At 53.8% G+C, this 27,040-nt stretch overlaps 9 protein-coding genes across 9 annotated transcripts; 7 read left to right on the forward strand and 2 right to left on the reverse strand.

Annotated features, from left to right (window-relative positions):
* Positions 1 to 186: 186 nt before the first annotated feature.
* Positions 187 to 1,134, forward strand: N0V89_006709 (uncharacterized protein; the record flags this gene model as incomplete). Its single annotated transcript, XM_056215478.1, has 2 exons — positions 187 to 259; positions 320 to 1,134. The coding sequence occupies 2 exons, from the start codon at positions 187 to 189 to the stop codon at positions 1,132 to 1,134; spliced, it is 888 nt and encodes a 295-aa protein (XP_056069725.1).
* A 1,040-nt stretch (positions 1,135 to 2,174) lies between these two features.
* Positions 2,175 to 3,669, forward strand: MRPL10 (YmL10; the record flags this gene model as incomplete). The annotated part of the gene is made up of 3 exons (XM_056215479.1): positions 2,175 to 2,488; positions 2,613 to 2,769; positions 3,121 to 3,669. The coding sequence occupies 3 exons, from the start codon at positions 2,175 to 2,177 to the stop codon at positions 3,667 to 3,669; spliced, it is 1,020 nt and encodes a 339-aa protein (XP_056069726.1).
* Positions 3,670 to 10,880: 7,211 nt separating this feature from the next.
* N0V89_006711 (uncharacterized protein) lies at positions 10,881 to 12,803 on the forward strand (the record flags this gene model as incomplete). The annotated part of the gene is made up of 2 exons (XM_056215480.1): positions 10,881 to 11,345; positions 11,397 to 12,803. The coding sequence occupies 2 exons, from the start codon at positions 10,881 to 10,883 to the stop codon at positions 12,801 to 12,803; spliced, it is 1,872 nt and encodes a 623-aa protein (XP_056069727.1).
* A 2,782-nt stretch (positions 12,804 to 15,585) lies between these two features.
* Positions 15,586 to 16,547, forward strand: N0V89_006712 (uncharacterized protein; the record flags this gene model as incomplete). Its single annotated transcript, XM_056215481.1, has 2 exons — positions 15,586 to 15,591; positions 15,786 to 16,547. 2 exons carry the CDS (start codon positions 15,586 to 15,588, stop codon positions 16,545 to 16,547), a joined length of 768 nt encoding a protein of 255 aa, XP_056069728.1.
* Positions 16,548 to 16,642: 95 nt separating this feature from the next.
* Positions 16,643 to 16,999, forward strand: N0V89_006713 (uncharacterized protein; the record flags this gene model as incomplete). Its single annotated transcript, XM_056215482.1, has 2 exons — positions 16,643 to 16,647; positions 16,678 to 16,999. The coding sequence occupies 2 exons, from the start codon at positions 16,643 to 16,645 to the stop codon at positions 16,997 to 16,999; spliced, it is 327 nt and encodes a 108-aa protein (XP_056069729.1).
* A 2,143-nt stretch (positions 17,000 to 19,142) lies between these two features.
* Positions 19,143 to 20,294, reverse strand: N0V89_006714 (uncharacterized protein; the record flags this gene model as incomplete). The annotated part of the gene is made up of 1 exon (XM_056215483.1): positions 19,143 to 20,294. The coding sequence occupies one exon, from the start codon at positions 20,292 to 20,294 to the stop codon at positions 19,143 to 19,145; it is 1,152 nt and encodes a 383-aa protein (XP_056069730.1).
* A 2,728-nt stretch (positions 20,295 to 23,022) lies between these two features.
* On the forward strand, positions 23,023 to 23,772 carry N0V89_006715 (uncharacterized protein; the record flags this gene model as incomplete). The annotated part of the gene is made up of 2 exons (XM_056215484.1): positions 23,023 to 23,238; positions 23,359 to 23,772. The coding sequence occupies 2 exons, from the start codon at positions 23,023 to 23,025 to the stop codon at positions 23,770 to 23,772; spliced, it is 630 nt and encodes a 209-aa protein (XP_056069731.1).
* A 541-nt stretch (positions 23,773 to 24,313) lies between these two features.
* On the forward strand, positions 24,314 to 25,262 carry CAF16 (CCR4-NOT regulatory complex component; the record flags this gene model as incomplete). Its single annotated transcript, XM_056215485.1, has 2 exons — positions 24,314 to 24,458; positions 24,541 to 25,262. 2 exons carry the CDS (start codon positions 24,314 to 24,316, stop codon positions 25,260 to 25,262), a joined length of 867 nt encoding a protein of 288 aa, XP_056069732.1.
* A 453-nt stretch (positions 25,263 to 25,715) lies between these two features.
* Positions 25,716 to 26,957, reverse strand: N0V89_006717 (uncharacterized protein; the record flags this gene model as incomplete). Its single annotated transcript, XM_056215486.1, has 1 exon — positions 25,716 to 26,957. The coding sequence occupies one exon, from the start codon at positions 26,955 to 26,957 to the stop codon at positions 25,716 to 25,718; it is 1,242 nt and encodes a 413-aa protein (XP_056069733.1).
* Positions 26,958 to 27,040: the final 83 nt, after the last annotated feature.

Raw genomic sequence — 27,040 nt, forward strand, 5'->3', positions numbered from 1 at the left:
TGGTCTACTACTGTTTCAGCATCGCTTAGCCCCTTGTGGGCAAGATACCGCCACGCATATCCCGTCAAACTTACTGTAGTGGTCTCTCGTCGCGTGAAACAAGAGAGGTACAGGTCATTAATCTCACAGGGTACAACAGACCCAATGCCACCAAGATTGGCCTACATACTGCTCACTAAACTTCGAATGAGTGCATACCCGGTCATAGGCCTAAGTAACCTTCACTTCATTCAATACAGTCAATTATTCTTCTCTCGTGGTGATTTGTCCTGCCACTTATATCTGGTGTCTGAAGGCTTATTCGCTTATCTAACCGAAGTGGACGCCGAAGTCGAAAAGAACGACTCTCACGCCATGGACTTCCGGGAAAAGTACAACGACCTTTCCCAAGATCATGTGGGTCGTAAAAGCGACATCGAGACGCTCGAGCAACAAGCCGCCGCCTTGAAAAAGACTATCAATGCTTTGAGCATCGGGGGAGCCGTGAAGCCATTGAAGATCAATAAAGAAGCGGGTCGCGAGCGCAGTAACAGCGTTGTCGAGGGCAACTCGACGATTCATAACAGACTAAACGCCACAGAGGCCAGAGCAGCAATGCTAGGAGCTGCCAGTTCCAAGCAAGCACAAGCATTGGAGCAACTCGACAAGATCGTCAGCCTCTCGGGCGCAATATTGCAATCGCAGGATGACAAGATCAAGAGCTTGGAGCAGAAGGTGGAAGAAATTACCATGCAATTCAGACAGCTGCACGAGCTTGCGTGTGTTTCTTTAGCACAACAGACCAGCGCAAACCAAGAGGTCGACGCTTTAGAAGCCAGGCTACTGATGTTGGAGGTACGGGGCGCTGAGCAAGCGAGAGAATTCAAGAGATCTGAGCAGGCGGCAAGCAGAATTCAAGAATCACTACAAGAGCGGATCTACGCCTTGGGGCAGTCTAATGCACGTTTCAAAATTAAACTTCAAGCACTGGAAAATCAAAAAGTTCAACAAGACAAGCAGCTTCCGGATATAAAAGACTCGAAGCCAGTTCAAGAGACTGAACAGGAACAAGGAGAGCAGAAAGGTTTGAAGAAAAGCCGAAGTCTACTTCGGAAGAAGCCCAGCAAAACCTGGAACTTTGGACTTGTTTCATGAACAACAGTATTCGGGATTGTTGAGTGGCTATAGCGTGGCGTCTTTTGGATAGATATGTATTCTCAGTTCATGTTTCTCTACGACGGTTTTCAAAATGTATATGTTACACTAAAGGTTCACTTCGATCCACTTTTCCCAATGTCTCGTCAAGGTCGATTGCTCTATTGTGTGCTGTCTTCAGCTCTCACTCCGATTCATCCGTGTTTATTGACTCTTCAACCTCGACTATCGCGTTCGATTGATATGTACTGCTTCTTTCTGCTCACGACTGCGGTATGGCATTAGACTTTCCTATTGCCTCAGGTGATAATTTGACATGGTTCGCTTGTCACTACTCCTTGTTGATTGCTATGCTCAGCTTTGTCACTAGAGACTACTCTAGAGCACCCGCTCTATTACTCGTGCTGTTCAGAAAACGATCGTTCAAGGTAAGATTCAACCCACTATCCCTCGTCATATTCACGAACACTAGGCCTTGATCCCTCCAGCAACGGAAGGATTGTACGTTCCATCGTCGTACACTACTTGCGCTCAGCGTAAACGTTCCGTGGGCTGGCTACAGGGGCGGATACAGGAAGCTGAGTATGTCGCATACGAAGTCGGCAGAATAATACTTAGTTAGGAGGGATCTTCTGCGATAGGTAGGCTTTATATCGCCTGGATTGCCTAAGATGGCCGACGCCATTCCTGCGGATATCAATAAGATGAATCCTTCTCAGAATGGTCCCTTCTGGCAAGAAAACCCTCCAACAAGCCGTCCGTTGTGAGTATCTCTGCGCTTCGAAGTCTCCGGCAAATTGACCTTCACACTCTAGCGTGAGTACTCATTGGATCTCAATGAAGTCGACACAAACAGAATTGATGAACATGGAAACCCCTCGACAATTCATACGATGGCACCGCACCGGGTGCGAGAGGAGGCTGCAATTTCGCGCTAAGCCAGATGAAGGAAGCGCACTCCATTGGCTGACTAACCACAAACTTTCCAGCAGCGCAACTCTCGCGCATCACCACATCCAAAGCCCCAGCCCGTCCACAATATGCCTCCCCGGCTCAAGGCTCTTCGCCTGGCCTCCTCGATCGTCCAAAGACCTACAACATGCACAATTAGCGTACAGTTTCCGGCCCCGGCACAGCAGCGCTTCGCCTCGATTCTCTCCTCGCTTTCCGACACCAAAGGCGCGTACAGCAAGAAGCTCCGCAAAGGTCGCGGTCCGGCTTCCGGCAAGGGAAAGACGGCAGGAAGGGGTCAGAAGGGTCAACATGCGCACGGAAAGGTGCCGGCGGGGTTTCAGGGTGGACAGACGCCTTTGAGCATCACGAAGCCGCCGAGAGGGAGGGATAAATATAATCCGTGAGTGGCCCGTTCAATTGGGAGGGAAAATACGCCAGGGGCCTTGGAAACATAAAGTGCAATGCCATTGAGTTGCGACGTTAAAAGGTGCAGAGGATGAGAAGGCTAACAGGAGGGTCTGCAGGTTCAAGGTCGAAATGTCGCCCATCAACCTCGACCGCATACAGTCTTGGATTGACCAAGGCCGGCTCGATCCCTCGCAACCAATTACAATGAAGGAACTGAACAGATCACGGTGTCTGCATGGCGTTCAGAGACATGGCGTAAAGCTGCTCGGCCGGGTACGTTTTTCTTCGTTTTCCCAAAACCTCCACCTTCCATTTGAATGTCTATCGTACGAACGGTCAATCTCGGGGTCAGCAATATATAACGGGCAGCGTACTCCCTGCAGCACAGTGGAAGACCTGCATACACAAGGCTAGCACGAGCGCCGAAATCCTTCGCCAACCGCAAAACCAACCCAACCCCGAGACCCAGTTCAGACATACACACGCTATGCATTCGCTTGGTCATATCCAAACGCCCCGAATAGCACATTCCTAAGTCGGCCACACGTGTGCGCTGCCGTCTCACCTCATCCTCCACTTTCACAATTATTACATGCACCCTTACTAACGCTGCCCCCATTTCAGAACGCCGATCAGCTCACCTCCGCAATCCACATCATCGTCTCCCGCGCGTCCGCCACAGCAATCGCCCGCATCGAAGCCCTCGGCGGCTCCGTCACCACGCGCTTCTACTCTCCCACGTCGGTCAAGCGCGTCCTGAAGGGAGAGTCGCACCCGATAATCTCGCTGCAGGCCGACGCGGGGCTAATGGAGCAGGGCGCTCAGTACAAAGCGCCCAACGCTTCCACGAGCATCCTAACGCCCGGCGTGGTAGAGACGTTGAAAGCCGTCAAGGCGAACCCGGACGCCCCTATAGAAGTGAAGCACGAGGCTCTGCGCGCCGTCATGGCGCAAGTGGGCCAGAGGTATAAGTACAGACTACCTGATGCGACGGCGAGGAAGGACATTGAATACTACCGCGACCCGGCGCACAGGGGGTACCTGAGCTACATGGTCAAGGAGGGACAGAGCCCGAGTTTGTTCTTTAAGACGCCCGGGGGCGCGAAGGATAAGAAGGATCAGACGGCCAAGAAAGCAGCGGCGAAGGCGAGCGCGGATAACAGGCTGTTCTAAAGAAGGCGGGGAGAGCGCGCTGTACGATATGTATCAAATCATGACGTCTTGGGGACATGTAGATATAGATGTAGGACTTGCGATGGAGAAGATGGACCGTTGTACGCGTAAACTTCCACTGCTTGATTGGATGTCCACTTTGCAGTTCAAGGTCCTTTCTTCACCGCTCACTTGGGCAAGAAAATAAAACATGCGGAGTGCTTTTGCCCAATCCCTTACGATACGAAAGACGTGCTGTCAGAGCCCTGCACTCGATTTTGATGTGGTGAGGCATGGCACACAAAACATATTGATGAGTACTCTCCAGCTCCAGTCTATGAAGGATTACACGGCAGCATGGAACTCTAGCTCCGAATGACATGAGTCGCACAGACATGGACGTCTATGAACTTTAGCTGGCTTCTACTGCGGTTCGTGACCAACGACGTCCAGCTCCAGATGAGGCTGAGCAGTACTGAGGTGACCTACCAATATGCTTCTTGTTCGACAATCACTCGACATACGGTCGGTCTAGGAGCCATAAAGGCGTCGAACTGCGGTGGGCCGCCAGAGTCGTCCAGCTCTACGCGTGAACACTGTCTAGGGCAACAGCTGCTGCACGTTCCCACGGTTGCCTAGTCGACAATGGCATGTTCACGGCCTCAGACCGCAGAGGCAAGGGTGATCTTGGTGATTGAGATAAAGGAGCTGTCGAACGGATGCAACCATAGCACGCAAGGTTGCAGCGCAAGGTCTGCGTTCGGGCGTTGACAGGATAGCGAGACGGTACAGCTGTGTACGATCTGTTCAATGCGTATCCATCGTTGGGCTGGGCACGCCGTCATGTCGCAAGTACCGAAGGGCATCCGTATCCTGGTGATTAGTGTCGCCCAAGCTTGGCTACTTACGTTGACCCAAGGTAGGTCGTGTAGATGCCGAAGGCATTCGAGTATTCGAACTCGACCAAGCGACATTAAAAGATGGCAACGGTAAGCAAGCTCAAGATAGAAAGTGAAAGCGACTGCAAAGTACAGTACAGTGGATGATGTTGCACAAGGAGTATGCACGACCGGACCGGTCAGTTGCACTAAAGCAAAGATATTGTGAACTATATCAGGCGGGGATGCGGTCGTGCTCGCCGTTGCACAGTATGCCACCAACAGAGCCGGCTGGATGCGTGTTGGCCTGCTTGCACTGTATAGTGATTAAGAAGTCGATACAAGGAAACGTGAGCGGACTCGATAAGAGCTGACTGCATGGTGGATTTCGGAATATTTGGTAACGCCCTGTATGCCGGAAAGACATCTTGTGGATTAATTAGCAGCGATTGTGGCTTCATATCGCTTGAGCCTGTCCATTATATCGTGGGCCGGAATACAGCAGGTTGTCCAGATGCATTGTATTTCGACCAGGTCAATCGGAATTGCTGCAGTCGTATACCCTATGAAGGCTTGGCTTATTGATGATAAATGCTGGTTTGCCTCAAGGCCTGTTCTCGTCACTACAACCTTTCAATGTACGCTCATGTACAAGGCGTTTTGGGTCCCATCTCCGAAACAGATTCAGCCGGTCGGCGGACCTCGTACTTCATTGCCACACAACCGCTGAATGCAGATCGAGGCAGCCTAATAATCTCTTGCGGAAGGCGTGTAGCCACTGTGATATGCCGCGGTGTTGCAAAGAAAGGACATGTCTGACCAGGGAAGGACGGATGTGAAAAGGACAACCATGTGGTGCCGGAAGAAGCGGACTTGAAGAAAGAAAGCGCTGGCAGGGATGCATGCCACGACTAAGCGTGTCACAGCTGCAAGGCCTCTTGGTCGGTGTCACAGGGCGCAGTGAGTTGACCCACGAATGATCATGGTGATCAATAATAGCAGCGACAAAACACTACAGACGTTTCGCCGAGACTTGCATGGTTGCAGCCACCCTCGTGTACCAAGAGAGGCTTCGGAGGTTGGGTTCTGCCGGCAATTGGTTGGCCGCCACCCTATTTGTGCCCGCCAGTGAAACGAGTCGCGCGTCTTTCAGCAATGTGCCAACGGCCGCATGCGGCATCTTGCCTCGAGGATATCTGCCTGCACCACAAGGAAAGGCGGTTGGTGGTGGTTCTAAAGGTCAGCCAAAAGCGATCGGTATCAGGCTAAGCACACCAAGGAAGCACGCGGATCCGAAAGTATAATTGGAGCCAGCGTATGGTCGGGAAGCGAATGGCGTTGAGGCTGCACAGAGTGTGTGAGGCGGTTCAAAGTGGGCATGGGCGGCGGTCAGAAGCGAGCGGTGTCCCTGATTCTTGACGTGGGTGTGCAACAGGAATGAATGGAATCTGCCGCCCAAAAGCATGTTTGTGAGGTGTCGCCCGTCGAGAAGATTGGCTGCAACGCATTGGCGCCTGCTCGCTCCGCGCATACCGGTACGGTGAGTGAAAGAGCCTTGCAGGGCAGAGCTGGAAGGTGGTGGTGAGAGCGGGCCTTGTTGACGGTCTAGCTGCTTGTGGGGCAGAGCGTCAGGCGAGTAGGAAAGAGCGCAATCGACAGATGACCACTGCCAATCAGGACTCCGACTGTTGTTACCGGTTTGGGCGTCAGCGAAACACCAATCGAGTGGGACGGCAAAGCTGTGGTGCATTCTGCGGAGGCGTCTCCTCCAGCTCGCCGGGAGGACATACTCTTCTCATGAATCAGCGTCGCAGGAGCGCTGGGAGGCTCGGCACTCTATCTTGCTAGTTCAATATCGCCAACATTGCCCGGGGGCAGGCGCGTCTGTGGGGTGTTGGCTGGACCAAGGAAAGAACTCCCTGTATCGTACCTTCCGTGCCTTGACTTGACTCCTGCTTGGTGCATGTCACACGAGACCGTCAAGGCGGCAACAGTCAAACCGTGCCCGCATTTCGCAGAGGAAGAATCAGGGCTGGATCGTGTGTGTGGCGCTATGTGTGTACTCGTGCGTGAGTGGAGTCGCAACCTCCGTGACTAGGTCAGCACTCGGGATACAAATTACGGGCGCTTCGACCATCGCAGTAGCCTCAACCAGTTGCTTGCATGCTGAGCTTGCCGATGACGGCTGCAATCAAGGCCGGCCGTTCATGTACATGCAATGTCACGGATGCAGTTCGCCAGCTGACATGTTTCGCAAGTACAATGTACTTGGACCTCCGATGATTGCAACAACATGATCCATGATATTGATTGTCCAGCTAAGGCACCGCTGCGTCACACAGTCGGATGCAAATGAGCTGCGCAGTTGCCTGCATCAACATACATGAAGTAAAGAGTAATGGCACGATGCCTGACCGCGGTGGAAAAACCTTGCAAGTATCCAGGTACTATGGGGCACAGTACTGCGTATGATTAGTAGGATTATTAGGAGTGCGATCCATCAAACCGGTGATGGATGCCTTGGATTCGGGCCTCTCTAGGAAGAGGTTATTGAGCACCGTTCCGCAGCCATCTTCATTCGTCCACCTGCCGTCTTACCTACTTCTTACGGCGAAGCGGGGATAAGATCTTTTTATTATGAAGGACGAGGAAGAAGCTAAACCCGGCCAAGTGAGGTTGAAGGACGCAGCCGAAGACCTTCGCCACGTTCGTGTCCGTCGAAGCGTGAGCAGGGGGCGGACAGCCTCGACGCGTCTCAAACAACGTTCGCACCGGACAGGGGTCAGACAGGAGTGCGTGTAAGCCGACATTGCGTGCCATGTTCCTTTAGCCGAACATGGAATTTATTCGACTGTTTGCCGCAAGCGGGCTCTCTCAGAACTGTGACTTCGTATGTATGTCGCCAGTGTCATCAGGAAGCGTCATCTCCGGTTCTCGTGGTCGCAGGCGGCAGCGGTGCGTGGGGCGGTCGTGCAGAAGCAAGTCAAAGAACGCGGGTAGCCTGGAGAGATTTTTGCTTCATCCCCACAGCTGCTTCCAGCGAGCCACCGGTCACAATGGTCCACCGCATACGAACGGATGTCCTCACCCCGAAGGCTTTTTGCTAGGACAGACGCGCTAACTCGGATGGTTGGGCGTGCTCGGCGTTCATAGCGATAGCGAGCCGATATCATCGTCGATAAATCCATAGTGGGATTTGCGCGTGGATTCAAAGCGCGGTACGTCTCAGCGTGGCGCGACTCTGGGAGGACTAATAATGCTGCCGTATGAGGTGTAGTGCCGTCTTACACCACCAGCGCTTCAGCGACTCGCGCTCGTAACCCTGGGAACAATCTGCGGGGCATGGACAGGCTGCCGAGTCTCCTCCGTATCACGCCCTGGCTCCAAGCCGCCACCTCGCCAGCACTAGCATTATGCTATCCACCATATTGGCGGTCTGACGGGATCGCTCTTCCAACAAGTGTCCTGCTGGACGGATGCACGGCTCTGGAGCCACATCACCATTGCTGCACTCCTGCCCATGGTCGTATCACGATATCAGCTACTTTACGGCGAGCAGGCGTCCAGATGCCTGTTTGAAGTCTGAGAGGGAAGCGTGCAGGGGGGACAGATGCAGCCGCACCCAACCTAGCTGTATTGTGCTGAGTCATGTGTGTATTGTTGGCTGCATAGTTTCTCGTCCAGGAGACATCGCACATGGGCTCGCATCGGCTTGCTCGCGTGAGCTTCTGACCTCGGCAGCGATGGATGGAGAATGTCACTGCGGCCGTGAATAGCAGCTGCGGCTAGTTTGACGATAGTTTTTGATAGACTGTACGGAGGTTCGCAAGGGGTACGCGCCTTCGAGTGGCTCATCAATGTATCGATGGGGAACGGACGAGGGGGGCTGATTACGTATGCGTTTAGTACCACACCACTCCGGCTGGGCGGGTGCGCAAGACCAGCATTTCCGCTGGCCATCTCACCCCACTCTCACAGGAAAATTCGAGTCGTCACCGCGCCGGCGCAGAGACAGTTGACAATCTTCGTCGTCCAGACCCCTGCACTTGCGCCTTCAGTTGCATTATCATGGACCGTCACGGTTGCACGGTTAGCGTCTGCCCGAGGCGTCGACCATGGCAGCATTCTCGTCGCAGGCCGCCAAGCGGAATGCCAACTCGAAAAGCAATGTCAGCTCCGCGCGGTGTTGCTGGGTGAATGAGGGAGGGATTCGCGAACCGCAAAGCGGTTGCATCTACCCCTTGGACGTGGAGCAGCGTTTGCAGCGGCGGTGACGGCCTGCAGTCGTGGTCAGGGAGTGGAAACACCCAGCCGCGAACCCTAGCCTCTTCAGCAGTCCAAGCATCCACGCAAGCCGGAGTGACGGTGTTGATGAGTGGCAGCGCGGGATCAACAAATACGTCGATGCGTGTTTCGCAGGGGCGCTGATGGACGACGGTCCTGCGGTGCAGACTGCCTCAACTTGGAACGGCGCAATCTGGCCTCTGTGCAGCGTGCCATTCGCCGGACAAGACGCACCGAGGGATGCAGTCGGCGACGGCGGGCGACCTGATTGGGGCGTGCACACGACGCAGCGCAATTTGCAAAAAGAGGATTCATCGATCAGCAGCTCGCTCGAAACTCAGCCTGCGCAGCGTCGCGTTGGACAGGGTTCGGGGTCGGAACAAGACGATGGTCAGGGTAAGACGATATTATTTGCGCGAGCCACGGCGGCTTTGCTGCTCGTATCGAATCTGGATTCTGATACCTTACTTACCGCTCAGACTCAGACTTGCGGTTGCCGTTCGTTCGCTTCAATTCTGGGCCGCCTGCGAATGCTGCAGCGGAGAGGATCCGTGGCAGGGCTTCGGCAGCAAATCAAACACACGGCATGGACGGAATGATGCACGCCAAATGCCATTCCAGACCGCCCGCTGCGACGTGATTGGCCCGCCGATGCACCTGGAGAGGGCCATCCGCGCAGCTCGTGGCCACGACTTGGGAGTGCTACTCAGTCGCGGCTAGACACGACGGGCGGGTGGTTTTGGGGTGAGCGTGCCCGTCATCTTGAGCGCTTTGTGGAAGGCTTGGCCGTGCCGCAGGCCACAGGCAAGGAGCGCTGCTCTGCCATTTTGGACCGGACTGCGGGCCCACCTTGTCAGGAGGCTACTGTGGTGATGAGTAGGCATTGTGTGAGCTGGCTGTGAGGCCGTCGACGCGCACGACAATCCGCGCAGCCCGCGGGATGCCCAATCAGCGCGGGCGGCGGGTGCTGAGGCGGAGGTTGGCGACGAGGCCGTGGCGCCCCAGCCAGGCTTGACACGCTTCGGGGCAGCACCGCGCATCTAAACGACACGACTGGGTTGCGGGCGGGTCAGATGGCGGACGCCGGCGTGGATAATCAAATCCCATGACGGCGGCGGTCGAGGGCTGAGGTCATGTCTAGTCGCGGCCCATTATTGCAGCACCTGCGGCAAACGCACGCAGCAGTCGGCGTTGCAGTCCTGCTGGCTGTCTCTTGTGCCGCCGTGCCGCTAGGGGTGCGCCCAGACGCAAGCATGACTGCACACAAAGCGCCCGCCGGCCACTCGGGCAGTGCGCGCAGTGTCTCTGGCTGACCGCGGAGAGGCTCGCTAGCGGACTGCTTGCGTTTGCACGCTGGGCCGCGCCATGGGCACTCTGATCCATGATGCAGACCGGGGCTTTGTCGGTGCTGCGGTGGACTTCTCTGGCAGCGGAATGGGCCAGTCAAGGACAAAGCGCGCGGGCCACTCAGCGCGCGCCTTCCCAGCAGGGGCCGCCAGTCCCCATTCACTCGCTCGCGGCTGCCTGCCTGGGCCGCCCCTGCACCGCGCACGGCCTGATGAAGTCAGAAGCTACGATCAGTCCCTATGCCTGGAACCTTCCGAGCCTTGCCCTTCACACTCATGAATTCTGTGCTGTTTTATCACCCCAACGGCCCCAAGCCATGCTTGTCAAGCAGCACGCGGCCCGGGGCAACAATCCCAGGCCCATTACGGCACAATCGCCAGCGCCCGCCCACGGCTAGCCTCTAGTCCTCCATGCACCCCTTCACCACGGTTTCCTTTATTGCCCAGCACCTTCTTTGCCTCTTCACCGAACCTGCTCACGAACCAACAACCTGGCCAATTACTGCCTAGTCTCATTTGCCCGGCATACCGTCAACAATTGAACAACACGGACGCTTCCCTTGCTTTGTGCCTAGCCTCCTTTGACCACCACAACTCCTCCGCATGGGTCCTGTCGTGAAGACGCAAACACTCTGAGCTCACTCATAAACGACCGCTCCTCACATGCCCAAACCACGCTGAGCCTTGGCCTCTGCTCTTGACCCTCACCTCCGACGCCGTCCACATGCTCGAGCTACAGCTTCCCAATCCGATGCCTCACGCCCTCCCGAGGGAGCGTCCTTTCGACTTCTACGCCCCCTCCCGCTCATCCTTGAAGATGGATGCCACCCGCCAGATGCAGCTGCCCATGCCGCAGTTCAACGGCCACCTCGGGCTCGATGCTCTGAGGTCCACGCAAAGGGCCCAGCCGCTCACGCCATCTTCAGACTTTCCCGGCTCCGCAGTAAGAGTGGTCTCTTTGCCGTCAACAGAAGGCACCGGCCGAGAGTATGGATACCAGTTGCCTGCCATCGGCAACTCACGAACAGCAACATCACAAAGCCCGACAAGACAGGCTCAGCAATCCGTGCAAAGCATGGCGCCTCAGCAACCCGTACAAAACGTTGCACAACGGAAGATTTCAGCTAACCTCAGGGTGCCGGCCTCGATCAGCACACCACAGGAGGGGCTGCCGCAATTAGCCGCCGAGGTGAGTTTGGCGATAGCTGTTCTCTCGCCTCGCGGTTGCTAACTTCTCTAGGTGACGTGCCTTTTCTGGTTCGAAAGCTCGACGGTCTTGAAACAGGTCCTAGATGGCAACTCACCCAGGATGCCAATCCAGCCTCTTTCGCCAGATGCTATTCCGACGACTGGCTTCAGGAAATGGGTGACTACCATTCTCACAACCACCCAGGTCGCACAGAACGTGATTCTCTTGGCATTGCTATTCATATACCGATTGAAGCTCACCAACCCAACGGTGAAGGGAAAACCGGGCAGCGAATACCGCCTCTTGACCGTGGCTTTGATGTTGGGCAACAAATTTCTCGATGACAACACATACACCAACAAGACGTGGGCCGAGGTTTCGGGCATCTCCGTACAAGAAGTCCATGTCATGGAGGTGGAATTTCTCAGCAATATGAGATACAGCCTGTTCACCTCACAGAAGAAGTGGGAAGAGTGGCATATCATCCTCGGGAAGTTCGGAACCTTTTTCGATCGAGCGTCCAAAGTACCGCCGCCCAGTGCCATCAGCCCAGTCGACGCGTTCCCCGCTCAGCTCGCTCATCCAAATTTTGTGCCTTCACCTCCCACGTCTCAACAGCCATCCCCCCCGGTGCAGATGCTGTACTCTCCATCGCACAGCCAATTCTCCCACGCCCCGCTTTTGCAACCGCAAGCTACGTCGACTGCCGTGTCTCCGATTGGTCCTCTACCGGAATTGGGTCCCATTCAACGCAAACGCAGTTCCGATTACACGGTGGAGCCGCCACCAAAGAGACATGCTCATGGATTTGCTCCAGGTCCTTACAGCAACGCACCGCTAATCCCCACGCTGCAAGCGCCCGTCAACCGATCCTTCGAGCCGCCTCCATCGATGAACAGGCTTCCGCCGCTACCCAGTCTATCTATTCCGGCCCCGCAGTCCAACCCCCCTATGCAAGTCAAGAACTGGTCAGACCTCCCGCCATCCGTGCCGGGAACTCGGTCCATGGCTATGGTCTACCCTCCTCCAGTCCAGTGGCAGCAACCTGTCAGCACGCCGACTTCGACAGCCCCTTCTTCCATTTACTCTACGCAGACGCCAACAACAGAGAGGTCACGTCAAGTCAGCCCTTATCCGCCCTCCGCCGGGTCTTCGCCTACTAGTGCAACCTATCCTGTTGCCGGGCAGCGGCAACTATCTCCGTCGTACTTCCTCAACCAGCGGCAGTCTCCGTACCGCCCGGTTCGTGGTGTTCACACGCTGCTCGTGCCTCCGCCGTCGACTTCGATGCACAACCCGGCCCGCAACATTGCATATGATCAAATGCAGTATCAGCCACTTGGCCGCCCTACAGCCGACCGTCGTTCCGGACCCCTTCCTTACATGGATCATGGCGCATGGCCTGAGGTCAATCAATTCAACCAACTGCCTGTTCCGCAGCAGCCCATCTTCCGTTGAGGAATCTCACTCCACTCTGTATATACATGTTTCCGAAGTCGACGCTCCCCAACGACGGCTTTTGTGGAGCTCTATCTCCTTATCTCGTCTTTTGTCGCCTGCGTTCAAGCGTTGCATTGCATTGGGTGGTTTTTTTTATTTCAAGCACGCTGGTCGTTTGGAGCCAGCTTATCATGCATTCTATTTCAGCATATTCAAGGCGTTTTATGTCCAGCATCTGCGGACTGGCAGCTCTCAGCATCAGTGCGAACATCATGGAGACGGCATCTCCAACATGCATCGGATCCTTCGGATATCATTCTAGTAGATTAGATGATTGCATCTCCAAACCTTTTGTGGTTCGGACGGATAGCACGAAATGGGATTCATCATCAAGCATCATCAAAATCTGTCCATGCATACAAGTGTGATGTAGAGGTGCCACGGTTCTCGTTTTCCTGTGACAACGGAGTGATGTGATGTTGGAAAAGGTGGGCTCTGATTGGGTGCAGGCGTTTTGGTAGCGGAGCTCGCGTGCGGTTTCCGTTTTTCAGGTGTTGGCCTCGGCAAACGTTAATGGGGAAGGTGCAGGATTGCTCACTGGCGTTGGCGCCGGCGCCGGCCTCATCGTAAGTTCGTTGGTGCAATATCAATCTGAAGGGAACGGACTTCTTTATTGAAGACATTGGTGGCGGGCTTGCCGATGGTTCGTTCGGCTCAGGTTAAGTCATGTCAAGTCAACAAAGCAAAGGAAAGGAAAGCGTGGTTGCGCGTGGCCTGGCCTGAGCTGAGCGTGTTTCTCATTGATCTCATTGCTTCATCTGAGTAATGTGGCAGGCGGGCTCTTTCTCTGGAGCTTTGAAGGCGCCTACTGCGCACTTTGTGGCGCACCGTGCGCGTGAGACTAGGTCTAGTTCGACAGTGCGTTTGCGTGTGGCGCCGTGGGGAGGTTAGGGCACTTTTACTGTACTTTGTGCCATGCGAGACACGGAAGGAAGGATGCACCACGCGAGAGGCGTCATGAATCGTGCGCTCGCCCGGCGTCGTTGGGGCGCAATTAAGTTGGCTCTGGGCGCTTCTACAATGGGTGATAATAAGAGGGGGGCAGGCGGCTCGGGGATGAAGAGCAGTGCTCGTGGGGCTGGTGTTCAGGGGATGGGGATGGGTTGGGTTGGGGATGCGAAGCGCGTATGCGGTGCGTCAACCCAAAAGCTGAGTTAGCTAGTCCTCCAGATGTACGTAGAGTATCGGACGGGGATGCCGAGGTGCGGGCGTGCATGCGATGCGATGCAGGTTCGACGCTGCCCTGGGCTGACTGACCACAACGTGAGGTGTGCTCGGGGCTTCGCTTACGTTTGCACGAGCCGTTTTGCCGTTTTGCATTTGCCAGGGGCGTAGACTGCGTGCCGTGCGGAGGACGAAGGAGTGTATTTGCTTTTGTGGTGCGGTAAGTGTTTCGGGTGTATTGTCACAGGCGGTGGGTGTTTGGTAGTGGGGTGTGAACTGCGGGCGGGCTGTTGAGTTTCGACGGACTGGAGTCTGTTGTTGAATTGCTGGCGATGCGCGCGGGTTGGTTTGCCGTAGGTTTGATGTTGAGGAATGCTAGGGACGGTTGTCCTTCCGGCGGGCGCTGTGCGACGTCCATCGCTCTTCGGCTGGACCCTCCCGTTGCTAGACACTGGATGCTGCTCGGTAAGGCTCCGCGCGGGTGTCCGTGTAGTCAGGAGATTTGTCTTGCGTTAGAGCACGTGGGAAACTGAGCGTCGGAAGGTGAAGAGCTGAGGAAGGGCTTTAGTGCGGCACTCGTCGAGACGGAGCCTCTTTGAGAGAATTACATATTCAGTCGACCGGTGTAACACTGACAGGGATGGCGTATACCACCGTCAGTACTTTGAGAAAGCCACGAGGTCATTTTACGATTCTGATTGGATTGGCCTCATCCAGTTCTTGCGTGTATAGTTTATCTTCGTACTGGAAGATATTGGAATGGATCGCCGGACCCTCTCGCTTGAACCTATACACGCTTCCTAGCATGCTTTCTTCGTTACGTTTCTGGTCAACTCCCTCCTATCGTTGTCACCTCAAGAGCTCGGGACAGCCACGGCTGCATGCATGAGAAGTGCAAATCGTGACAAGTCGGAACTTGCCTACCTCTGTCTGACTATTGAAGCTGCGTCTTCCCGGCCAGGAGATGAAGTGCGTAGTGGACCGCGGTGCTGCTCCAGTCGAACAGAATATCCGTCGACCTACGCAGTCATTGTTATAGTATTAGCCTGCACACTCTGCGCTATTCGATAATAAACATCAATATTCAGTGAGTTATTCGAGGCGTTGACACACTTTGTAGCAGCCACATCTCTCCTGATAGACGGCGTACAGTGCAACTCACAGAGGCCGTTTGCGTATATCGACGTAGCAGCGAGTATAATAGATCGCTGCTGCAATATGCCGCCGTTACGTGACTACCCATATTGACGTACACAGGCGTATGGCAGGAGCAAACGTCTGATCGTTGTTTACACAAGTGGGTTAGCGCCCGCAAAAACAGCGCTAGTCAACCTCCACCCGCTATTCCGCGTACGCAGCTAATTCTCCGACACCACCGCTATCCTGCCTTCAGATCTCAGAGCCCGACCACTGCTACTCGAGTCCAGGTTGCGCGAGCATACCCTGCACCTACGTACTCAGCTTGGTATCACCGTGTATCGAGCCATGACAGACATCATCAACGCTTTCAAGCGTCTTCCTCGGCCGCAAACTACACCCACTGGCTTGCCTAATCACTGGGTATTTCGGATTCGTCATGTACGTATTCCCGATACCATGCTACCAATCAAATAGGTCACCAGGATGCGGCATCTTCAGGACACGGAATATATAGGACGGCGTATTTCCGTAGCATCTTGCCCTCTGCACTGCGACAATAGTTGTCGACGATCTCCGCCCCAGCTGATCCATCTTGGAGGACCAATACTATTGATGCTTGACTTACTTTAAATACAGGTGCCTTTCGAGCCTCCTGGTGATCTAGTCGTTGCCGTGAATCCGCAGAGCAGGTTCCAGTTGACAGCTGGACCATTCCAGGCTCCAACGACGTTGACCACGAAGGAGAAGGCTGGGAAGATGCTGCCATATCTCTTGGAAGCATTCGTAAAACAAATCCCGGATCCGACCGGACGTGCGCTGGCTGAAGCGAAGGCCCCATGGAGTTGGTCTACTGACGATGCGGCGTTCGCTGCAGCTCTGGAACCTCTATTCGCCTACAATGGATTACCAGAGGGACTTTGCGTCGTACCAGTGTGCAGTGAGGAAGAAAAGAATATCATGAACGATTGCTGGTCGGAATTACTAGGCAGGTTGGCGGAGTCTGTGCGTCAGGATACTCCATCGATGCGCAACCAGTCCTCCATTCAAGCGACTGGCTCTGCTGTCCAGCTCGGTGAAGAAACGCAGTGCCATAATTGCCAAGAGCATCGCAACGACATTGCATCGCCATTGATGAAATGTGGCGCCTGCAAGAAGGCTTGGTACTGCTCCACAGAATGTCAGAAAGCTCATTGGAAGAAGCACAAGCCTGCCTGCGTCGCGAACCGCCCGAGCAGGAATGCGCCTCCCAAAGTATCTGCTGATGCGGCTGCATTGCTCGGTGCTGCTCACACATACTACAATACCGAGGCTCACAAATCTGCGGAGGCCAGAGCACTTGCTGCTACGCTCAACCTGGGACTTCCGTCATCGGCTTCCGACGGTCAAGGCACCATGTAGGCGTTTCTATTCCCTTTGACGATAATTTTCTGACGCATACGTACAGGGCGCCATTACGCCGACTCGTAGTCACCGGAAAAGACACCGCAGCCAACATGCAGTTGCTTTTCGGCCCACAATGGCGGGACAGCCTCCTTCAGTCCTACGACGAAGTTCGCGCCGAGGTGCTAATGAATCCTCCTCGCGGATCTCCAGCCTATTTCAAGGCGGCGCATCTAGACGCCGGCGCTCCAAGCTGGTCTCCTCGACCACCCAGCGATTCCGAGCAGCAGAAGATCACGGAGGTGCGCAAGATGCAGTCGGTGATTCGAGAGCGCGTTGGCGCCGGAAAGTCCCCTTCTATGGACGATATGAAGGCCATTCTGATGCCCTATGGGGCCGAGTGGGCGGGCATCCTACCTCTCTATCAGCTCGCTGTCAACACGATGGATCAAGGCGTCCAAGTGCGCTGAGAGGTCATCGCTCTGATCAGCACTATAGTACAGGTGAGACGGTTCTGGGGTTGCGGTAGTCTGATGCAAAATCATGACGCCAGATCCAGCACGTGCTCTCCTGACTTCCTCGAAAGTTAGCCTTTACAAGAAGCGCGTACAGAGCGTCCAAGCACTTTTTCTTTTCTGGACGTAGCGAAGAATGCAGTTCTAGAGCGTCAGAACAGCTCATCTCATGATAGTTTACTCTAGCGCCACCAGCGTTCATGCACGTTCCGCCACTTGCAAGGCTACTTAGAAAGGTATGCGGTGTATTCAGAGAAAGTGGAAATGTGTACCATGTATAGCAGCACGAACTGAAATAAGAGATCTATATCAACCCCAGTCATCCCCTCGTCCGCTGACCTTAGCTTTCGGTCTGTTCCTGGAACACTGTCAATCCCGTTGTTCTCCCTGTTCTCCATAAACTTCGACAAGCTGACAGACTGACTCGCATATCTGACAAAGCTCCTCAAGAAGCGTGAAGCGTGCTATCCATTGAAAACGGGCATGCATAAACTGGGTCGTCACCCAGGCCTCTGTCGTAGCGACAAGGACACCTGGATCGAAGAGCGTTCATCAGCCCCGCAAGTATCGGGACAAATCCGAGCTGGGGAGTCTGGGGTGATTCTCGGAGAGACAGACTTCCCGGTCTCTATGACAACGTCACATACGACACGCGATTAACACGTGGAAAACCTGGAGATAATCTGAGCTTTTTTACACGAAATACCGGGTCCCTAGCAAGTCCCAATGCTGAAGTATCCTACCTTGGCCTACGCTAGGCCTTCGCTCAATGGTACGGACGGAGTCTCAAAGATTCAACCTTCTCTTCGCGTTCGATGAACGCGGCGATAAGCGTCGTCGTCTTGCGAATTCTCGCTGCGCTGCTTTGAACTCATCTTCCTCCTTGGACTGGGCGCCTCGGCGCTCTGGTTGTCCTTTTTGGCGATTGCCCCGTTTCCGGTGGCTTTGTTCGTGAGATCGTTGCGGGCGCTGATTCGTAGGTCTTGCTGTTTGGTGGTCGCAGAGTCCTGGGCTGCTCGAAGGCTGTGAGAAAGGTGGGATTGGGGAGGATCGAGGGACGGTGTCTCCGCGCTCACATTGGGTTTGAGGAGAGGGGCTGGTTTTGGTCGAGGAGATAGCTTTGGGACCTTGTAGCATCTCTTTGGTTACCGGAAGGATGGCTCCTATCGGGACCTGGAAAGTGGTGGGCGGGGGGTCTTGTGGCTGCCCCACTGCTGGCGGCGCATATTCATGCGAATGCGGAGAGTCAGCTTTAGCAGATGAGCTAGCATTGCGACCTTCATACGTTTCCTTGGTTTCAGGAAGAAGGAGCCGTATCGGGGGCTGCAAAGAGGTGGGCGGAAAAGCTAGTGGCGGTCCTGGCGGCGCATATTCATCCGTATGCGAAGGGTGGTCTTTGGAAAATATTCGATCCAGCTTGCGTTTGGCCTCTTCCGTCGCTTTATCTGCTGCACAATGCGATGGTTGCGGCTGCATAATTGGTAGCTTAGGCAGCAGTGGAACCATAATCGGTAGCTTGGGCAGCACTGGAGGCTTCATTGCGCCGTTGTCTTCCGACTTCGTTACGCCGGGGCGGATGGGCAGTGTCACTGGGGTCTCATCGCGTGGAGCATTTGGTTGATCCATAGTGAATGGTGGTATATCGATGCCGGGTAAAATACTACGAAGTGTATAGCTTTCATAATCAGCAAGCCCAAAGGTCTCTCATGAGAGTGTGGTGGCTTACCTGGTTGTATGACGAATGAGTATTGGAGATGTGAAAGGTTTGTTGTTAAGCTTGCTTCAGTTGTTCACGATGGGATGGAGGTGTCACTGCCTCCTTGGAGAGCTCTTCCCCTGGTTCTTGCGAGCGCCTTCCCTCACAGGTACCATCGAGTCCGATTATCCAGTCTCGTAGACAAGAGTTTCCGACATAGTTCTTGCTTCGTCTTCAGATACAGTACAAAAAAGTACCCAAGCCTGTCGTATGCACAATGATATCGCGAACTACGCTCATGTCTTTCACGCGATGCTCACAACATGTATGACGAAGAGATCTTTATTCTACGCTCTTCATCAATACTGAAAGCTCATGATGATAGAGCACGCTTATGTCCTGTTACCTGATTTTGCTTCCCCACTCGCGTATCTCTTTAACAAAGAGGTTTGGTACCTCCCACGCCGCAAAGTGGCCCCCTCTTTCCACCTCTTTCCAATGCACAATATTCTTGTAGTACCTTTCACACCATTCCTTCGGACCGTAGGTTGTATCGCCCGAGAACCAACTCACGCCAACCGGGAGATCAATCGGCCACGCGGTTGAGTCAAGCTCGCACTCCCAATAATAACGAGCAGATGATGTCCCGGAATTAGAGAGCCAATACAACATAATCGTGTCGAGCATCTCATCTTTACTAAACACCGTCTCCACATTTCCATCGTGATGGGACCAGTCTCTAAACTTCTCATAGATCCAGGCAGCCTGCGCAACCGGCGAGTCAGAAAGCCCATAGCCAAGGGTCTGCGGTCTCGTTGACTGCTGGGTGTAGTATCCGTAATGTCCTATGTCCCGATGGCGGTCCAGCTGCATGGCTCTTTCTTCGCCCGTCTTATCTTGGCATGATTTTTGGGCTTCTTTCTTCGGCTCAAGGTATATGGAGTTCATATGAACACTCTTCAGTCCCTTTGGTGCTTGATGGCCCAGACTTGCGGACACGTGCGCCCCCCAGTCGCCGCCCTGGCCGACCCATCCGCTATCTGCATAGCCCAATCGTTGCATTAACTCAGCCCATGCACGTGCGGTGCGACGGTAATCCCATCCTCCCTCAGTCGGCTTACTGGAGAAGGCATAGCCCGGGAGTGCTGGGACCACCAGATGGAACGCGTCCTTGGGAGAGCCGCCGTGAGACTCAGGGTCGACGAGCTTATCAATTACATGTCTGAATTCTAGAATTGAGCCAGGCCATCCATGTGTAAGGACCATAGGAAGAGCGTTCTCATGCTTTGACCGGATGTGTAAGAAATAAATCTCCACACCGTCAATGGTCGTCGTGAATTGAGGGTACGAGTTGAGCAGTGCTTCACATCGCCGCCAATCGTATTTTGTCTGCCAATACTCGCAAAGCTCTTTAATTATTGCAAGGGGAACGCCCTGAGACCAGTCGGTGACTGTCTCTTTGTCTGGCCAGCGGGTCAAACGAAGACGCGTTTGCAAGTCATCGAGAGTGGATGAAGGGATTGAGAGCTTGAAAGGATGGATAGATGTTGACATGATAACTATCTGTATTGGTTGTTCAGGATCGAGAGCTATGTTTTATAAGATCTACCCAGCCTCAAAGCGATTTCTATTACAAATGCACGAGGAATGCTGTTGACAATGACGTCGACACACAATTTGTCAGCACCACCGCTACAGCCTTCCCCCCCGGGCTCGGGGGCCTAATGTCGGGTATGTGTACGAAAGATCTCTAGATTGGCAGTGGCCGACTCTCATATAAATTTCGTTATTGCAAACTCTCCAATCCTCCCGCCTTGGTTCGATGCTAGGCGCTCTGGCCTGTCGAAGTCTTTGGATTAATCAGCGAGCGTGTTTGCCAAACAACGCCGCTTCGTTGGGCACGACTTCAGACATGATTCTTAGCATTTTCCCTAGTGGCCACTAGGTCGTTATTTTGGGAGCGGTGGGGAACATGTTATTCGTGTCATGGTTCGCGGTTGACACTCCAAGAAGTATCGGATTCCTCCGCCATAGACAATGAGATAAACCCAATCATATCTATGTTTGGGTAAATTTGTGATTTAGGGAACGTAAATAAATAAGAAGTGGGGTGTTATGTGCAGCAGGTGCGCACGTGAGGTGCTTCTCTCCAGGGCTAGACGAAGCGCAGGGATGTTTCCACTCTAATGGCGACGAGTCAACCCAACAGTCCCGGATAGCTGGTATGTAGGGACCTGAACCCAGAGTTCCTGAAGAGCCTTAGATCCTTCAAAATCATGATCCTTCGCACTCTTCGCCATCGTATCATCTCGAACAGCAAGCTGTTGATAATGCATCCACATGTACAAACATGATTGTTATAGCACACACCAAGGCTTTGGAGCTCGCGTGTGGCAGAGCGGTACGTTCATTGAAGTTTTTAATGATGTTTCAGAGCCCACGGGTGCAATGTACTCTCCAGGTTTATGTACAGTGTCCTATTGCTTGGCCTAGCACTATATACGAGACGTTAGATTCTTACTTACAAGTCGCCAGGTACCCCTCCTTCGCGTGGAATTGCCCAAGCTAGTTGCTGCATCTACCTATCGCACCTTCAGCACACAGTCCCGTCCTCGGCTGAGTAGCTACAGTCGCCTCTCTCCACAGTCACATAGCTCTCATTCTCGGATCCCCTGCTCTAAGATCGACGAGGCTAAGATACGTTACTCGGACGCTAGAAAGGAATTTCGAACTGCCTGACGAAGTACAATGTTCCTCCCGCCGCAAAGTAAAATCATCAGCTAGCTTGGCGGATCTTGCATTTACTGCAAAAACGCCTCCGAAATGCATTGGACAGCGACTCGCTTATCGAAAGCGAGCAGGCTACTTGATCACAATGTCTATATGAAGAAAGACACAGAGGGCACCACTTCGAGTGCAGGGTAAGTAATCGACCCATGTCCAGCTGCATGTACAACGTAACACCACTTCTTGAAGCAAAATGCTGATGTTCGAGTAGAACTCCTAAATCTTCCGTAGATGACTGCCAGAGCGTGGTCCAAAGTACGCCCTCCCGCATCGATGTTGCCACTTCGCAGTGCAACATGACCAAACAAAATGACGAATGTGTGAGGATTCAATTCAGCGCTGGGCTAAACAAGAACTAGCCCAGCGTCAGTGATGTTCATGGATCCAATCCAGGAGCCGTATCTGAGCCCAAACTATCCGAACTTGACGATGCAGTAGAGCAGGTTAAGGCCGCAAGAAAGAGTCTCGTAAATGCAGCCAAAAAGCTTAAAAGAATTATGCAAAATATCGAGCCTGCTCATGATGATTTCAAGCATGGATCCCATCGCGATGACCTCAAGAACAGTAAGATCCATCGCAGCATATGACATTTATGCGACGCATGCTGACTATGTACCGCTGTGAAACAGGTAAGTTCAAGTTGATTACAGGATACTTCCAGCTGTACATTGTCGTATTAGTCTTGGGAATTTTCGTCGCAGTAGTCTACGATAGGATATACGGCGAACCTACTGGACCTCTATCTATATTCATGGTGGAATCCCGCATCAGAAACGACAGTAACGCAGGTACCCACAAGGACGACATCAGCGCCCTAGTAACTCCAAAAGATACCAGCCCGGCCCCAGAGATTTGTACTTTCTTAGACATGTGCTGGTTCATGTTTATTGGGTCTCTTCAAGGTATTGCAATGTTGGCTTCGTTCCTTGCTCCTCCCATGGGATTGGCTTGGGTATACATGCGTGTGGATCTTGAGGACTTCTTCGAATTACTCGAATGGTTGTGGCCCGGCGACGAATGAATTTTCTTTGCGGATGAAACAACTTTGGGGTATTGTGCTACCTTGATGGCAAAATGAAATCATCTCGTACACACTTAATCATGTCTTAATTTGAAAGCATTCACTTCTTGTTGCAAGATGTTTGCCTTCACGACAGTGGATCAGGCAACTGATCATGTTTGCTCGGGGCTTGACATTGGTCTCTAGAGCGCTGAAACTTTGTTTCAAAATACACAGCTTGCACGTTCGAGTAGTCCACCTAGGTGAGTCGAACCACTCGCAACAAACAATAGAATGAGCAAGATCATTCTTTCACTGATCTCCACAGGCGTCTAGAAAGCAACAGTAGTGACCTAGGCTTTCACCCACGATCCGTGCAACATCATCCACTTCTACATCAACACTCTCGCACACCACACCACACCAACCCACTCTATCCAACGTTTTTCAACCCAGATAGGTACCTTTACATCCCTAATTTCGTAGTCCGACAACATGACCGACACCAATACCAGCCTCTCCGGTACGCTACAATCCTCGCTAGCCCTAACTTGGGTGGGTTACGAACCAGATGGGGAGACGTCTGACAGCATATACGAGACTCCACCGCCTGAGGTCCGTCGTTCTCCCTCGCCGCTCTTGTTGCCCCGTCCGGACAAAGAGGCTTCACGCCACGGTTCTTCGTCTGCACAACACCCGGACAAAGACTCTGTAAGCGAGGACCAACCTTCGTCTTACCACACCCCGCCTCACTCCCCATCACATAGCCGAACCTCATCTCAAATTCCCTCGAGCTCAACTACGGAACAACTCGGCGCTGTAACTTCCAAGATTTCTCATACGATCGAGGGAATGTTCACCATCCTACAACAGATGCAAGCCTCTTTCGCCAGCTACACCTCCCGAAACTCGCACCAGGAGGAGACTCAGGAGAAGAAGAACGAGCATATTTCCCACCTTGCCGCCAACACACGTGCTCTGCAGGAGAACACGCGCTTGGCTGAGAAGAAGAATGGTGAGGAGGACGGGGAAGTCAAGCGTTTAGAGGATGCCGATATGCAGATGACTGAGACGGAGAAGGTCCAGCGTCTGGAGGAGGCCAACGCGCGCTTGGATGGGGAGAATCAGGCTCTTCGCAACGAAGTGGATTTGCTTAGACGGCAGAACAAGGCGGTGCGGACGGAGTTGCGACGGAACGTGATGTTGCAGGGTAGGCGGTGGATCGGGCGTGACTTGCCTAGGTAGAGGCGAAGGACTGGCGAGTTGTTGTGGGTGTTCGTGATGGACATCCAACGGTGTCGATGGCGGGATTGATCCTGAGTAGTTCACGACACTGAGTGGTTACCTTTTTGCATAGAGTAACATCATGAACAATTCGTTTCGCACGAACAAAGATACCATCTTCCATTCCACACTAACAAAGCAGGGTCTCGGAATCCCAATCCCTGTTCCCTTGCGGATTGACCAACAAAGACAAAGGTAGAGCATAATCCTACGCCGAGCACCAAAACCAATAGTGATACTTGTAGCACGGCTTCCTGACTCATCCACCAACACGCCCTACACAACAATCAATTGCCGAACCAAAGCCACCACTGGTGCGTGATTTTCGCCTTCCCTAATTCGCCTAGCGTCCGCAATAGCATCATCATACACGGACAGAAAACGTCCCACTACGCGGGGTGCCACCGACATCGTCCCAACTATAAAATGTAGTTCCTCCCTCGCAATTGGGATTCCTCAGTCCTTCACTCGTTCCTACACCGAAGAACTCGCAAATTTCGAAATGGCGCAGCAGAACAGAATTGACAAGGGCATCGCGCCAAACATCGATGTCAAAAACCTGAGCTACGCGTTCCCAGACGGAAGCAGCGGGCTCAAAGATGTTTTTCTGGAGTTGCCGCCGGGGAGCAGGACGCTTTTGATCGGAGGTGCGCTTCCCCTTGCCTTTGATTTCCCTCGCACTTTCGCACAGATAGAGATTCAGTGGAATTGACATTGACGCCCCCGCAGCCAACGGCGCAGGCAAAACCACGCTCCTCCGTCTCCTCTCGGGCAAGCGCATGGCCCCCGCCGACACCGTCCACATCGCAGGTGTCGACCCTTTCAAGCTCGGTCTCGAAGGCGTGACATACCTCGGCCTCGAATGGGTGCTCAACCCCATCGTGCGCTCCGACATCGACGTCCCCACACTGCTTGCTTCCGTCGGCGGAAACAGCTGGCCAGAGCGCCGCGACGAGCTCGTGCGCATTTTGGATATCGATTTGAGCTGGCGCCTGCACGCTGTGAGCGACGGCGAGCGGAGGCGCGTGCAGCTTGCGATGGGGTTGCTGAGGCCGTGGACGATCTTGCTGCTTGATGAAATCACGGTGGATCTGGATCTGCTTTCGCGCAGCAATTTCCTCAATTTTTTGAAGAAAGAGACGGAGACTAGGCCTTGCACTATCGTGTATGCGACGCATATCCTGGATAACCTCGCGAGCTGGCCGACGCACCTCGTGCACATGTCGCTCGGCCGTGTGAAGAAGTGGGGCAGCATGGAGGAGATGAATGTTAGAACGGCAGAAGACGAGCGAGTGAACAGCGGGAACAGCCAGTTGGGAGAACTAGTCTTGAGGTGGCTACAGGAAGATTTGGACGAGAGAGGTCCGAGGAATGCGAGGACGCAGGGGAAGACGTACGAGAGTCTGGAAGGGAAGGGCGGGTATGGTCTGGAGAAGAGGCCCGCCAAATGATTGAAAGAGGAGGTGTAAGGGCTGTATTCTTCCGGGCCCTGCTGCATTCAACAATGCAACAGCCTGGGCGGCATCTGCGTTTTGGCGTTCTGTGTCTACTCAACGATGATACCCAATCTCGGCTTTCAACACGGATTTCAACATGGGTAGCATTTCCTGGGATTTGGATTGCATATTCGATATAGGCATATGTATCGGTGCTCTTGCGCGCCGAGCATCGAAACTTCGGTCATTCATTCACATAGTGGGCCTTCGCTCATCCTCTAATCATCCCATGTAACAACCTTCCTCACAAGAAACTCATCCATTCCCTCCCCCGCATTGAACCTCCCCCATCCACTCCCCTTGACACCTCCCATCGGCAAGCTCGGCTCATCATGCACAGTCATACTGTTAATGTGCACGGCGCCAACCTCGAGCTTCTTCGCAATACTTAGTGCCCTCCTCAAATCCTTACTGAATACCGCGGCGTGGAGACCATAATCTGTGGAATTCGCTAGCGTGATGGCTTCGGAGTCGGTGGTGAAGGTTGAGAGGGTGACGAGCGGACCAAAGGATTCTTCGTGGTAGAGCGGGGTTTCTGGGGAAACATCCGTGAGGATGGTGGGGAGGAAGGTTGCGGGGGGAAGAAGGCTGTGTGGAAGGGCCGGCGATGAAGCGGGCGCCGGAGGAGAGGGCTGATGCGACGAGGTCGGCGAGGCGCTGTTTAGAGGCGGCCGAGGAGACGGTGGGAGGACCTGGAGAGGATTTGGAGAAGCTTTCGAGGTGTTGTTGCAGGATTTCGGTGAATTTGGACATGACGGAGGTATGAACAACGATACGGTCGGTGCCCATGCAGATTTGGCCTGCATTCAAGAAAGCGCCCGCCAAACACTCGTCCGCCGCCTTTCCTAGATCCGCGTCCTCCAAAACGATAGCCGTATTCTTCCCTCCAAGCTCCATCAGAATAGGTTTCAAATGGTCCGCACACGTCCTCGCAATCTTCCTCCCTGTCGCTGCACTGCCTGTAAAGTTTACCTTCCTAATCGCAGGATGTTCGATCATCGTATTCACGACCATCGGCGCGTCCTGAGGCCTACACGCAACAACATTGAACACGCCGTCGGGGAGACCAGCCTCCTTGAACGCTTTGCCTAATTCGTAGTAGCAGCGAGGCGTCACTTCGGACGACTTGATGACGGTGGTGTTTCCAGTCGCGATAGCCGTTGCGGCTGAGCGGATACCAAAGACATATGGGGCATTCCAAGCAACGACGCCCAGGACAACTCCATACGGCTCTTTCCATACCATCGCACTTTGCCCTTCTTTCGCAACGACAGGCACACTGCCGCAAACGCTCGATATCCGTCCGGCAATATCCCGACACATGGCGATCGCGAGAGGCGTGACGAAGAATTGGGCTGCGCCTCTGTCGGCACCCATTTCGGCCATCATGTAGTCTGCATATTTTTCTGCCTTGGCCTCGAGGATGTCTGCTACTTTGAGGAGGATGGCGGTTCTGGTACTTGGTTTGGTTTGGGACCATGATGAAAAGGCAGCCTGAGCGGACTCAACTGCTTTTATTGCATCGTCGGCGCTGGCAGAGACGGCTTTCCAGCATAATTCTCCTGTTGCTGGTGAAATAACATCAAAAGTCGATTCATGTTGCACGTCTTGGCCATCGATGAGCAACGGGACGGAATGCGTATTTGCCATGTTCCGGGGAGCGTGGTTTGATTGAAATGACGAATTGTTACTTCGTGCTTGCTCTTCGCTTTTTATCGTCAAAGTGACCCCAC

This window comes from Didymosphaeria variabile (assembly GCF_027946475.1).
Source record: "Didymosphaeria variabile strain IMI 356815 chromosome Unknown scaffold_5, whole genome shotgun sequence".
Taxonomy (NCBI): Eukaryota; Fungi; Ascomycota; class Dothideomycetes; order Pleosporales; family Didymosphaeriaceae; genus Didymosphaeria; species Didymosphaeria variabile.